Source organism: Doryrhamphus excisus, chromosome 13, assembly GCF_030265055.1.
Source record: "Doryrhamphus excisus isolate RoL2022-K1 chromosome 13, RoL_Dexc_1.0, whole genome shotgun sequence".
NCBI lineage: Eukaryota > Metazoa > Chordata > Actinopteri > Syngnathiformes > Syngnathidae > Doryrhamphus > Doryrhamphus excisus.
This window is the reverse complement of record NC_080478.1, coordinates 9,202,712-9,218,137: the sequence shown is the minus strand read 5'-3', so window position 1 is coordinate 9,218,137 and position 15,426 is coordinate 9,202,712. Positions and strand designations below refer to the sequence as shown.

General features: G+C 40.4%; 1 protein-coding gene across 3 annotated transcripts in view; it reads right to left on the bottom strand.

The window, feature by feature from the left end:
• The window catches only part of wdr25 (WD repeat domain 25), a 44,835-nt gene that overhangs the window by 28,254 nt on the left and 1,155 nt on the right, over positions 1–15,426 (bottom strand). For all 3 annotated transcript variants that reach the window (XM_058091478.1, XM_058091476.1, XM_058091477.1), the window contains one exon: positions 6,598–6,745. In XM_058091478.1, coding sequence (XP_057947461.1) covers positions 6,598–6,745 — 148 coding nt within the window. The remainder of the gene's footprint in view (positions 1–6,597; positions 6,746–15,426) is intronic.

Here is a 15,426-nt window from a genome sequence, read left to right as displayed (position 1 = left end):
TAGGGATGGTATTGGCCTGGTGATGAGCAGTGCCTGGTTTCCTCCAAACATGGCGCCTGGCATTCACACCAAAGAGTTCAATCTTTGTCTCATCAGACCAGAGAATTTTGTTTCTCATGGTCTGAGAGTCATTCAGGTGCTTTTTGGCAAATTCCAGACGGGCTGCCATGTTCCTTTTACTAAGGAGTGGCTTTCGTCTGGCCACTCTACCATACAGGCCTGATTGGTGGATTGCTGCAGAGATGGTTGTCCTTCTGGAAGGCTCTCCTCTCTCCACAGAGGAACGCTGGAGCTCTGACAGAGTGACCATCGGGGCCTTGGTCACCTCCCTGACTAAGGCCCTTCTTCCCCGATCGCTCAGTTTAGAAGGCCGGCCAGCTCTAGGAAGAGTCCTGGTGGTTCCAAACGTCTTCCATTTACGAATAATGGAGGCCACTGTGCTCATTGGGACCTTCAAAGCAGCAGAAATTTTTCTGTATCCTTCCCCAGATTTGTGCCTCAAGACAATCCTGTCTCGCAGGTATACAGACAATTCTTTTGACTTCATGCTTGGTGTTTGTGCTCTGACATGCACAGTCAACTGTGGGACCTTATATAGACAGGTGTGTGCCTTTCCAAATCATGTCCAATCAACTGAATTTACTGTAGGTGGACTCCAATTAAGCTGTAGAAAGATCTCAAGGATGATCAGTGGAAAAAAGATGCACCTGAGCTCAATTTTGAGCTTCATGGCAAACGCTGTGAATACTTATGTAAATGTGATTTCTTAGTTTTCTATTTTTAATAAATTCAAAAAAAGTCTTTTTCACATTGTCATAATGGAGTATTTTGTGTAGAATTTTGAGGTAAGAGATTAAATTAATACAATTTGGAATGAGGCTGTAACATGACAAAATGTGGAAAAAGTGAAGCGCTGTGAATACTTTCCGGATGCACTGTACATTTGGGCACCCTTTGTTTTATTGATTTGAATGCTTTTAGCACTAATTATTGGAACTGCTATATGATATATTTAACTGAAATGGCTAATCCCAACAACTAGTGATTTATAAAGGAAAATCTTGAAAATTATCAGGGGTGCCCAAACTTCTTCATACCAACTATAAACTATAGTTAATTTAATTAACTATATATATTTTTTTCAATTCAACTGCAACAAATGCTTTGCGGAAATTGACTTATCAGGTTCGGGTCTGGAAAGAATTAACCGTTTATTGTCTATTTTCATCCACCAAATCAGAGGTCAACAAACATTCTGAAATATACTGTGTTTGAACCCAGGGGTTTCAAAGAAAAAAAATGCCTTGAAAAAGAAATGTCTCAGAAGAAAGCCATTTACAGGCTGACACATTTAGTTTTTGATCACGTATGTTGTGCGTTTCACATATGTCCATGACCGCTCTTTGGCACTAAAATCAAACCTTGTTCAATCCCTGGAGGCCCTCTGCAACTCCATTTCATTCCGGGGGCAACAAAAAGGCACAATTCAATTGTGTGGCTTTGTGTGGATCAGTCTTGTCCGAGGAATAAAAAAAAAAGGAGGTTAAGGAGGAACCAGAATGTAAAACCAGGTTTGGGTTCAAGGCAGCCTTATCTAAATCAATAAATAAAAATGTCATCCTAGAAAACAAAATAAAAACATTTGATGGGGTTTGTTATAATTACACCTGACGGGGCGTGTCTATCAATTTGTTTTTGTGCGTGATGAAGAAGTCGGCCATGAAAAAATGCAGCTAAACTACGAGGCAGCAGCTCTGTCAAAGGCTATGCAAAGCATTGCACCTCGTGCCTCAACAGCTCCTCATTAAATTCATCAAACAAAAAAAACAACAAAGCCCACATGCAAAACAGTCTCGGGCCTTGCAAACCAAAACTCACTTCATTAACCACTTGTTCCAGAATATTCCTATCAAGCTTTAACAGAAGCAGGAAACAGCAAATGCACAGCAAAGAGGACTGTCTATTCTTTATTTTAATGGTGGCCTATAGCTCGCTCCAAAATTCGATTCCATCGACCCAAAGTTTTTAACAGGCAGGGTTTGGTGGCACTTGCACTCCCAGCTTAATTGGCTTAGCCACAGCCGTGCGGTACAGCTCGCTCATGTACATTGAAAATTCATCAACAGCCTCCTCATAAGAGAGTGACATGTCATGTTTTAATTAAGAAAAGATTAATTATCTCAAGAGGGGGTAGATAAGGGAAGACCACAGTGATGTGTTGTTCCCTTGCTAGCCTTGGAAGGAGATCATGGTGCTAAGGGACATTAAGGATGACTGGAACGTGGAGGAGGGAGGCGGGGATGAAATGGATATTCCACTTCATTAATTGAGCACGGTGCTGTCACAGCACACATTGCTCTGTTTTAACAAGTCAACAAAACAAAGCAACCAAGGTATCTCATTAGTTATTAACTGGAAAAACATGCACGGCACGTTTGATTGACACAACTATTTGACAATGTTTGTTATTGTGTTGGGAATGGTGCACCGCTCCATGTTGAGAGATGTTTCTAATACATTTCTTACCCCTAAAGTTTAATTTTTTTTCCATACAGTGGAACCTCCAAAGTCGTAGGTTGCAGAATTTTGACCAAAAAATATGCTGCTAAAGTCAAAACTTGGAGGTTGAACAACCACAAAGATGTAAACAAATCTTGTGAGACAAGTGTGTTTTTTTAGAGTTATATGTATGTATATTATGATTTTAAATCGAGTCATGCCTACGAAATACTTGGTGAGAGTGTTACTCTGCAAACACCTTCTTGTTTTCCAATTATGTGCCACGTAAGTAGTTTTACCTCATTTAGTTTTATTTTACAATGGTAAATTGGCTGTCTCTATGACAGTTCATAATATTAAAATATTTTTTCAACAGTTCCCCATGGAAACTGTTTGACTTTGGACCAAATAAATTCACTTTACACCACTTCCAATGGGAAAAACTGGGAAAAGAGAAACTCAATGCAAATGCTTTGTGCATATGTAAATACAAATATATGCTGGTTACTACATTAAATTCAACTTTTACCCATGTTTCCTTCTAGTACAGCATTCTGCACATGTGTTTTAAACACCCAAAGTAAGTTTAATGGAGGTAAGCTGGACACAATATTGTGCTTATCTTTTTCTGCCATTTTCAACTATATTCTTGGAGAACATGTTGACCTGAAAACAATTCCCAACTGGGTGCTCTGGACCTCCAGCAAAGCATTTTCTTGGTTTTTGTCAACTAGTTGGATATAGCTGAGATCAGCAGGACACAAGTTTCTTCATTCATCTACCGCTGTGTAGCTATTGTAAAAATTCTGCTTACAAAGTAGGTCAAAATATCACATATGCTTGCCGGTGGCATTTGGAGTAAATGCTTTGCTGTGTGCCTGCTGCTGCTGCATGGATTGTCCCTTGGTATGCACCGCTCATGGCTATGATTATCCAGCCATATTGTTTGCTACCACCCACTCACAGTGCAAATGAGGTGTTAAAGATAAATCGTTTCCTATGAAAGAGAAAATGTGATTGAAAGATAGGCACAAGATACACAGTAAATGTAGGAAATGTGTCAAGAAAGTCATGTACATTAGGGGAGCCGGTATTAACCCATGTATACTGGTTTAATGTGGTTAAAAGTCCAAAGCATAATACTTTTTTAACATGTTCACGTGCAATTTTACTTGAGAATTTATGGGTTACATTTTGTTATTTGTGCATTCGTTTAGCCATATTATATCGTTTTTGATGCTACATTGCTGTATGCTCAATTTTCTGTTCTATGGTTATTGGTTATCATCAAACGTGGACTCTTTGCCATCCCCGGTACCCTTCTGTGGTGGAATCACCAAATCCTCCAAAAAACCCAAAATGCACTTTTGCCCACTTTAAAGTCTTTCGCCACAAAATGTGAAAATGAAGCATACAGGCTGCACAGAGGCTGTAGGAATCTGTCCAGATGACTCAAGTCGTGCACACATACACAAGCTGATACAAAGCAGCCGGTAACTGCTGGCACATCTTCCTCCGTCATACCCTGCCAAGGAGCATGTCCGAGGTGCAGCACCAACAGCTGCCACTTCGCTCTAATGCCCTGCAGAATAAACTCATTTCCTCCAATTCCCAAACTCTTGCTTTGTTTCTCTTTGTCTAACTGCCTCTTTCCCTTTCTTTTCCCTTGTGGCCATTACAGCCTGCCTGAGTCCAACTGGGGGGGCGGAAACACAATGCCGCAAATGAAATTGGACACAGGGACAAGTGTGAAGATGGCTGAATAAAATGGGTCTGTGTAGCATTCTGAAAGCACGGAGTCCTTAATAATTCCTTTTTAGGGGGAGGGCGGGGTCACACATCCTGCAGGAGACCAACCTGACTCGCAGCAGTTATTGAAAAAACATAATCTCTTCAAAGCGAGCCCAACTGACCTGAATAGACAGCATTCATGTGGAAATCCACTGTAATAAAAGACTTGTGTGCAAGAACCTACATACAGTACGTGCTAAGAGCTTTATTATTTTGTAGATGTGTTAACTCATGAGAAATTCCTTGGTGTATCAAATATATGTATTGAAATGAATAGGAGGCCAATTATGTATGCAGCTCAGTACGTTGCTGGTGTCGGATTAGTTATAGAGTTATAAAGAGTCAGAGCCTGGGTCTTAGCCACATCCAATTACACTGCAATTGTGCAGAAACAGAGCAGGAATCCCCTACTCCCTTATTGATATAAGGCTAAATTGAACTTGCTTCTTTAGCATATTGATGTGTGAGCAACCACCATGTGAAACAAGAAAAAAAAAACCTCAATGCTCATAAAAGTGTTTTCATTTTAAAACAAAAGAAACCTAAAAGGATAATGGTGTAATGTATGTGATAACGGCCTAGTAAAAACGGGAATAGCACTTCCAAATGATCCCACACAGAGATTCTAAATATCCTTCTTTGGCATATATCGTACTACACCAATCAAAAGTTAGGATACACTTCCTGGTAGGGTTGGGCGATATGGACCATATTGCTACTAAATCTTCAACAAACTGTAATGCCTGTGCTTGTGATGAAGGAAGATGTAGTCACCCATGCAATTCAAACTGCATATGAAGTCGCCAATTAACCTAGCATGTTTTTGGAATGTGGGAGTAAGCCGGAGTCCCCAGGATAAAACCCACGCATGCACGGGGAGAACATGCAAACTCACAGAGATGGCCAAAGGTGGAATCGAACTCGGGTCTCCAAGCTAGCTGTGTGGCCTGCACGCAAACCACTTACAGCCACAGCAACAGGGTAAGCTAAAACCAGCGTGTGTTGTTTGTGTCTGTTCAAGCTGTGTATCCTCAAATGTTACAATGACACGAACCTGGAAGTTTTTATCCGTCCCTTAAAACACCTGAGAAAACTGAACAGGAGCTGGGTGACTATCAAGGCAGAAGACCAAAATAAACATTGTTTGTTTATGGCTGTGGTTATGGCTGTGGCTTGTGAAGCTTCACTGTAAGGTCATGGCGGCTGCTCCAGCCGTGATGCATCCATTATTGATCCTCTTCCCTGTAGCTGCCTGTGTGCTTAATGTGCAAGCCAAGCTATTATCCTTAGGCCCTATTGGCAGTATTGACAAACATGCTGAGAGGGGAAGGACAAACGGCAGCACGTCATCACAGCAAAGTGTTGACGCTGGCAAGGCAGACACCATGGGGGCTGTGAAACCAACGTCTGGCTCGCACGCATGTATTTATTTATACATAGTAGAACCACCACAAATCTGTGTGTGTATATAGGAAGGAAAATAATGGAAAAGGGGCGTCTTATATGGCTTATATGACTTGCACTCAGCCCGCCTGTCTGGCAAGGGAGGCAAACCACTTCCAAAGCAAACCAAATTATTGATCTCTTGTAAATGTCACCTTGAAAATGCATTGTACGATCACACAAAAAGGGTCGCCGACAACACAATGCGGAAGAGTATTTGGTTCAAAGTGATGAAATCAAAGTGGGAACACATGCGGGAACAAAAACGGTTGCTTGCTGCGCAGTGCAACAATAAAAATGGCTTTAATCGCAGTGTGGTGTAATTACATCAAACTATTATTGTGTCATAAAACACACTTTGGTCAAATCATGACAGATGTTTGTGTCTGTATATAATAACACTAGGTGTGTGCTGGAAAAATTATGTTACTGCTCAAAGTGTCTAGAGGGCTCTAATAATGTTAAACAGGTTTTCTATGCTGTACCTATGAAAATATTCCATTTATAAATAAGGCATCCTACTTTATGGAAATTCATTTTTACGACCGGGTCTGGAACCAATTAATCATGATCTCAAGGTTTCCTTCCACATTCCAAAAACATGCTTGTTAGGTTAATTGGAGGCTCTAAATTGTCCATAGGGCTAAGATATGCCTTTATTCGTCCCTCAGTGGGGAAATTTGTAAATTTCCCCAAATTTGCACGGTGAACGAGTGGTTAGCATGCAGGCCTCACAGCTAGGAGACCCGAGTTATGGTTTGCCCTTAGTTGTGCAAAACTACTATAAAGACTACTATATATTACAATAAAATAAACGAGTTACAGACTTCAAGAGGTAAATCCTGTCAAGTGCGTGCTGCTCACCTGTCTCCACGTCTGTGACCACAGCTGTGCCGTCAAACGAGCCAGTGAGGAGCTGTCGCCCGCAGGGGGTCCAACAGGCATCTCGCACAGCTCCCGAGTGGCAGGTGTAAACCCTCAGGCATCGTCCACTCTCCACTCCGTCCCACACCTGCAAGACATCACAAATACATAGTGACTGGACTAGCATGTAATGCGACCATCTTGAGACACAGGGGGGATAAACTGATAGGACAGCAACCACTTACCGTAGGTAGGCCACATAGCAGGAGGACATTAATCTCTCACTGACTGATGTGTGGCAAAGTACAGACAATGTAGACACGTGGAAACAACAACAACCGATATACTGGACATATTGTTACTGTTATTTTTAATAACTTGATGCTAGGCTGAATTCATAAGCAAATTTGTAAAAAATTTAATTAAATTAAAAAAAAGCCATATGCAGTCACTACCACTGTGCTCTCTGAATGGCAAAATTGTGCAAAACACTGTCCTCCCCTTCATAAAAAGCAGGAACAGGAAGTTTGACACAAACCAATGAAATCACTCCTAAAATAGCAGTACAAGGATTCATTCATTCATTCATTCATTTTACCGCTTTTCCTCACGAGGGTCGCGGGGGGTGCTGGAGCCTATCCCAGCTGTCTTTGGGCGAGACCCTGGACTGGTCACCAGCCAAGCACAGGGCACATATAGACAAACAACCATTCACACTCACATTCATACCTATGGACAATTTGGAGTGGCCAATTAACCTTGCATATTAACCTTGCATGTTTTTGGAATGTGGGAGGAAACCGGAGTACCCGGAGAAAACCCACGCATGCACGGGGAGAACATGCAAACTCCACACAGAGATAGCTGAGGGTGGAATTGAACCCTGGTCTCCTAGCTGTGAGGTCTGCGCGATAACCACTCGACCGCCGTGCCGCACAGTACAAGGATACTGAAACAAAAAGTGTTTGTATGCATGACATTTTACATGAAAAATGCTACTAAAAACAACTAGTGTGCATGGAAAAAGAGTCGGAAAAAGAGTCGGAACAGGACACTGGGACGTAAACTAATAAATTGACGCCTAAAACAGCACTAAAAGGATATTAAGACAAAAACTAGTCTAATGTGTGACATTTGAAGAACGTTGCTAAACTTAGTTTGTGCAGGAACAGGAATGGGAATCCAAACAGACACACATGAATAAAATTCCTTCAAAAACATCCCTAGAAGGTTATTAAGACAAAAAGCGGTCTTAAAGGTCTTGTGCAGGAATAGGAACATGAAGTTGTACACAAACCAATGAAATGATTCCTAAAAGAATACTAAAAAGAGCACTAAAGGTATTTTAAGACAAAATGCGGTGTCAAGAATGCTGCATCTTGAAAGAATGTTTTCGAAACACCGCTTGTACAGGAACAGGAATGGGAATCCAAGCAGACGTGACAAAGACAACACTGGCAGATATGTAGGCTATCTCGACAAGACCAAAGTTATTTGTATCTACTGTCGCTGAGTTGAGTTGTCACAGAGTGCGTTGACCCTGAAATGCCAGCAGGTTTTTTTTTTTGCGACTTATTAGCATTTGTGCTTGAGCTGCTGTGGTTGTCAAATATTACAACAATATTAAAATTTGAATGGTGAAAGACCCGTGGTGTCATATTTCCACGTCGCTGAAGTCACCAGAGTAAGAAAAATGTGACAAAGTGTGTGTAAAAGAGTTTGTTTGTGTGTGCGTTTGTCTACGTAATAGAGTGTGTGAAGTATAAGCTACAGCCCAACTGGGCTACAGTATATGGGCGCGACCCTTGCTCTTGATTTTTGTATAAGTTGTCAATATTTATTTTGTCATGTGCCGTTTTAAAAAAAATTGTGGTCTATCTTCGTGGCGCAGGGTGGCAGAGCGTGGCACACCCCGTGCAGTGGTAATTTTGCCTGGTACACTGGGCTGCGCCGAGAGTGTCCACATTTTCAGCTTGGCGCAGTGAAAATTTTGTGACAAACAGCGTGCCAAAAGTGCACTGAAAGCTCGCCGGCTCCGATCTGGTCTATTCTTGGCGCAATCGAAGCGCACCATGCACAGTGGTGAATTGACTGACAGGTGCACAGTGCACACGTCACCAATACCTCACAGGCAGGTTTTTCAGATTTTTCTTTTTGTTTTAATTAACAGCCGTAATTATTAAATAACGGCCTTTATTTTGCAATTGAACCTTGACTCTGTATTAAATATCAAGAGCATATTGGAAAAGAAGTAAAATAACACAATCTGTCAGAATATAGTGGTCCGGTGCATGACATTTTTATGAAAACCGCTTCTGCCCTTGTACGGAGAACAGGCACAGGAGAACACAGAAGCCAGACAGACACACACTATTACAGTCACTAATCACGACTGAACCTCTACTCTGTATTAAATATGTAAATGCTATTGGAATTAAAAATAATAAGAATAACAATGCCATATGTTGCTAAAAGTGATTGTGAAATGTGCATGACATTTCTGTGAAAAACGCTGCCAGCAGCTCTTGTCCCTGGACAGAGACCAGGAACAGGAATAGTAAGTCAGAAAAACACAATAAAACAGTTATATCACTACTCTTATTAAATACAAAATGCATATAGTGATTTACACTATAGTATGACTATAGAAAAAAGAAACAAATAGACACACACCAAGGAAAATGCACCAAAATAGCACTAGAATACCACTAATGTACATTATATCTAACACACATAACGGAAGACAAGTGAATAGGAAATATTAAGGACTAAATAGGAATATTAAATGTCAACATCAGTCTTAATTGCAGGATTGAAGTGTAACAACCACTGTGATTAAAGTAAATATGCCAAGAAGGCGATTCCCAGTGCAATACAATCGTTTAATAGCCCCAAGGGGTCCTCTGATCACATAGGAGGAAAGCATTTATCTACCTTGTTTTTTTGCAGCTATGCGATCTAACACTTCGTTGGCATGAAATGTGATAGCAGACTGCAAATACAGCGGCTCGACGAGCAGACAGTGATTTATGACAGAAGTGCTGATCTTTTGTCTTTCTTAATTGCTGTGTCGACTTGGCTACAAACACTTTGGCAAAGGAGGCACGGCGTCTATACAGCATTAAGTGACAAGTTTTTCATCAGGCTTACTGTTACTTACAGGAATGGGATTCTCTGGTCTGACAGGCTAAAGTTCCCTCATATAAAACTCTGCCTGAATGATAAAAGTGGGTGGTCTTGTCAGGTGCCGCGCTCAAAGGATGTATGGCTCATGATGGGAAGCATTTTATAAGAGGTGAAAATTTTGAAGATCTATGGAGGCACCACAGTGCAGATGTCTCTCTGCTTCTGTTTCATTATTAACTATGTCTCTTCACACAGCATTGGAAACAAAGTGCAGTTTCTCAGTTTTTGTCTGTGATGCCTCCAGTGAAGGATGCCAGTAATGACTAAAGAGGAAAATTGTGATGATAACCAACGAACCAAAAATTATTGCGATGTAAAAAGAAAATAAACACTGTCCTGGCTGTTTGATAGAGCTGAAGTAACTATAATACATAATAAACAAAGGAGGTGTACACCCTGGACTGGTTGCCGGCCAATTGCAGTACATTGCAAAGTCATCCATGTTTAGTCCTTATTTGAAGCAACCCCTCCTTTCCATGCTAAAACAGTAATAGTAACGATAGATATTGAATTGGTTGAAAAGGGGCGGCACGGTGGTCGATTGGTTAGCGCGCAGACCTCGCAGCTGGGAGACCAGGGTTCAATTCCACCCTCGGCCATCTCTGTGTGGAGTTTGCATGTTCCAAAAACATGCTCCAAATTGTCCATAGGTGTGAATGGTTGTTTGTCTATATGTGCCCTGTGATTGGCTGGCGACCAGTCCAGGGTGTACCCTGCCTCTTGCCCGAAGACAGTTGGGATAGGCTCCAGCACCCCCGCGACCCTTGTGCGGAAAAGCGGTAGAAAATGAATGAATTAATGAATGGTTGTAAAGGTGCTGTCCCTTTCCGGCTCCACACTACACTTCTTTATATATCAAAAAACAAAAACAACACCACCACCAGCTAGTTTAAGTCACCAAAAAAGGCTAAAAACACCTTATTGAACAAATAAGTTTCTATATTTTTCACTATTCTAAGTTAAATTCTGCACTTCCTCGCAGCTATTGCACATGCACATACACAAATGTAGTCTCACAGAAGCGATTGGTAGGACATACAACCAATGATAGCTAACATTGGTAGCTAAACTTTGCCAAATCCCTATTTATTAAAAACAACAAACACAGGGCCTTATGATTTTATTAACGGAATCGCAGGAATTTACTGTTAAATGTAGAATCTCATGACATAATGAGAATGAGGAGAAGGACCGTTTGTTTGGTATTGTCACGATGTGGCCGTCACCCCCTCGTGACAGCTCTTTTAGTTTCCTTCTTTGCCTCTGTTCCGGTGTCCATGCCCTTATTTTTGTATGACTTCCTTTCTTGTTCCCTTCCGTTCCGTCTATCCCTACTCATTTCACGCACATGCCTCTAATTTCATACTCCCTATTTAGTTCAGGTGTGTGCTCTTTCTTTTGTGGCTTCATAGTCATTTTGTTTAGCTTGTTTGGTAGTTGTTGTCTGTTTGCTTGCTGCATAGCTCAAGTATCATTAAAAGACAATTTTTTAAATCTGCATTTTGGTCCTGCTCTCTGCATCCTGGGGTCTCAACGCAACGCCGACTTCCCCGATCGTGACAAGTATTCTCCTGACGGGCGGCTTAATCATGGTGGAATCTCCTCATACACACTAATTTGCCTCCCCTCAAACTCAACATGTCATGATGGCGACCTGACACACCAGTGAAAGTTGGAAAAAAAAATCTCTTGGGGTGCATAAACGGAAGCTGGGTTAGCTTAGTTAGGCTATGTGTGACTCAGTGTGTAGGAGTGTGTTTACACTGTGTTACACCTGTTCATGAAAGCATTCATTTTCTCATTCTTGCACCCAGTTCGTCTTGACAATCAAAAGACGGTCTCAACACACACAACACACGTTCAGCCTTCAAAATAAGAGCTCTGTTCGCCATATACCATCTAAGTGAGTAAACAAAACAAGGGTGTCATAGAAAATATCTCACATTAATAACACATATTATAATAGCTCTGCACGCTCGTTTTTTTTTCTGACACTGAGTTCTCGTGACATTAATGCGATGGTGCTGCTTGCAGTCGGCAAGACCCTATTTTCCCTTACCCAGTGTCCATCGAGTGTTACTATAGAGTGGTTAACTTCTTTTTACACCTGAATGAATATTTGGAATGTTAAAACTTGACATCCAGTTCATTTTTTCCCTATGTGCAACATGTCAAAGACTAGATAGAACAGCTTTATAGTCTGCCATACAGTATCTGGTCTTTGAGCTTTAAACTGGTGGAGCCTGCTTGGCTAAGAGGTCAAATGTCTTCTGAGACAACCTCAACAGTCCAGTTGACGTGGATGAATGAGAATATTCACACATGCTGTATGTTAAAAATTGTAATACTGTACTTAAAATAGTTCTCTGATAATAACAGCACCAGAGGCCACCAAATCTTTAAAATATTCCTCCCTTGAATGTCAGCATTAATAAAAGAGACAACAACAAACCAAACAAAAATTCCATACAATGCAAGACACGCGTATTCGCACCCCCGCCCCTCCTTGTACATCCTCCTTGCTTTTGTCGGCCACTTGCTAAGACTCTCTGAGCGGATCCTTCCTGATGACTCATTGGCTAATCTGCTTTCTAAATGGCTCCGGGTAATTAAAACTAAATTAGTATTCCTGTTATCAACTTAAAACTGCTGCCTTACACCTGCCGTTGCCATGGCGATGGTGAGGCCCAACAGGCGTGAAGACTAATTGTGCGCGGTCCGAAGTGGAAAGATGTAAAGACTTCACAGACTGCATGTGTCCTCGGCCAGGAACAAAGCAGAGGCACAACTGTTACTTCTTAATAGTGCCGGCCTTAGGATTGTTGGAACAATTGCTGCATTTCTGTCATTATGCTGTATAAATTATTACATTTCAACATTCAAGTTCTTCCATATAGGATAAGGTGCAACATGCCTCATAATAATAATAATAATAATAATATTCATTCATTCATTTTCAACCACTTATCCTCATGAGGGCCGCGGGGAGCCTATCCCAGCTGTCTTCGGGCAAGAGGCGGGGTACACCCTGGACTGGTCGCCAGCCAATCACAGGGCACATATAGGCAAACAACCATTCATACCTATGGACAATTTGGAGTCACCAATTAACCTAGCATGTTTTTGGAATGTGGGCGGAAACCGGAGTACCCGGAGAAAACCCACACATGCACGGGGAGAACATGCAAACTCCACACAGAGATGGCCGAGGGTGGAATTGAACCCTGGTCTCCTAGCTGTGAGGTCTGCGCGCTAACCACTCGTCCACCATGCAGCCTAATAATAATGATATATAGCAATATAATATGAATTGATTGTTCAAAGTTCAGTGTAAAAGTACATCAAGATACTTTAAATAGATATAAGATAGAATAGATATAATATTGTACATGGATGAAAGTCGACAGAAACACCTATGGATTGTTATCGCCCCCTGGTGGTTGACTGCAGTAGACATTGAAAGCGCAGTAAGTTTATTCATTCATTCATTCATTTATTACCGCTCCCAGGGGTGCTGGAGCCTATCCCAGCTGTCTTGGGGCGAGAGGCGAGGTACACCCTGGACTGGTTGCCAGCCAATCGCAGGGCACATATAGACAAACAACAATTTGCACTCCACAGTAAGTTTAGATTTATTATTTGTAAATTTTAATACATTTAATAAATTATTATTTAAATTACAATTTAATAAATGCCATGATATATTTTTTTAATAAAGAGAGACATATGTCTGTTCACACATTATTTTTAAAAAACAATAAATGCATGACCTGGTTGCACTTTTCCACTAATGCATTCAGACATTTTGGGGTGAATTTGGGTTAACGGTTGAAATTGGCAATATTGAATTGGTAACATTGTTCCAAGCATTATGAGGATCTCTGGGTTCTGTCGGAGAAAAATGAATTTATTCCTATGCTGAAAAAACAAAAAGAGTTGGTCCTGGTTAGACAGTCTGAGTGCAATCAAGAGTTGCATGCAAAACAACCAAACCTTATTTTCCCCTCATCTCGCCACCATCTGCTCCAGACAACACCAATCCACCAGAAGCGATTCTGCCATACTGCGGCTGCTGCTTTTATCTGCTGCTGTATTTTAATATGCAAACGATCTTATGCATATTTTAATGGTTATTCAAGCGGAAGATCTCTTAGCAACTGTTTTGGACACCTGCATTTCTTGACCTTTCCCGGCCATTTTTTCTGGAATGGAATAAAGAAAGGGATGGGGGGCAATAACCCAAGAGATATGAAATGGTCCCCTGGGTGCTGACACACATTGTACTGACAATGACTGATATGATTCTATGGAAAGGTGGTGTGGTGTGTTTCTCTATTGAGGGGGCATAGCAGCAGTGATTGTGTCACAGCACACCATTTAGACTGAATGTCAGGTAAACGATTGGCATTATTACACTTGGCATACATCTCAAAATACATTGATAAATACAATAAATAGAAATACTACAGCCCTGCAATACATCCTCTCGGAATAATTATTTCCTGAATCTCACGCCAAAATTCAGAAAATAGTGAAAAATATAATCTTAATTATGCCAAGATGTATTACAGGGTTCTTGTTATATGAACTGAATCTTATGTTGTTTCATTACCAATATTATGGTGGCCATGGCTGTTTATTTATTCATGTACCAACATTATTTTGTTCCTAATTTGTGGGGGTCTATGTGGCACGTCTTGAAAACGTCACCATCAACATAAACATCATTAGCTTTACAGATGCCATGTCCACTCTGCAGGTACTGTGTATTTTGTTAGAGAACATCTACCACGGCTTTTATTTTTATGCTAAGCTGTGTTTTTATGTTGTTTATTCATTCATTCAATCATTCTATACCAGGGGTGGGCAAACTACGGCCCGGGGGCCACATCCGGCCCGCCAAGTGTTTGAATACGGCCCGTCCGTTCTTTCCAAAGTATTTCATTTAAACTCAACATACGAACTGGCATCATGGCTTGAGCCAACCTTTTGATGGTTTTATCAATTTTGTTATTTGATGTGGTCTGTTGTTTACAAAGTGCTCCTGAAAAAAGGGACACAAGCATAATGATGATGATAATAATAATATTATTATTATTATTATTATTATTATTATTATTATTATTATTATTATTATTATTATTATTATTATTATTATTATTATTAATAATAATAATAATAATAATAATAATAATAATAATAATAAATTTTAAAATATTTAAATATAAAATATTTAAATAAAAATATTTAAATAAAAATATTTAAATATAAAATATTTAAATAAAAATATAAATATAAAATAATAAATAATAATAGCAGATTGCATGACATTTTTACAGATACAATAATACCAGGTGGACTGTTACGTGTAAAATATACAGTCTGCCCCCCCCCCCCCCCCTTTTGTTAAATCAATGCGGCCCGCGAGTCAAAAAGTTTGCCCACCCCTGTTCTATACCATAAAAACTGAGATTAGGCGCATGATTGACAGTTGCAAAGGATTTATCCTTACTAATTCTGCACATCTACATCAAAACATAAGAATTTGTTGCTCAACCCTATATCAATCAAGGCAGGATCTTAATGTTAGGGCTTCATGTCATGATTGTGTTTATTTCCCAAAATGAAACGTCTCACTACCCA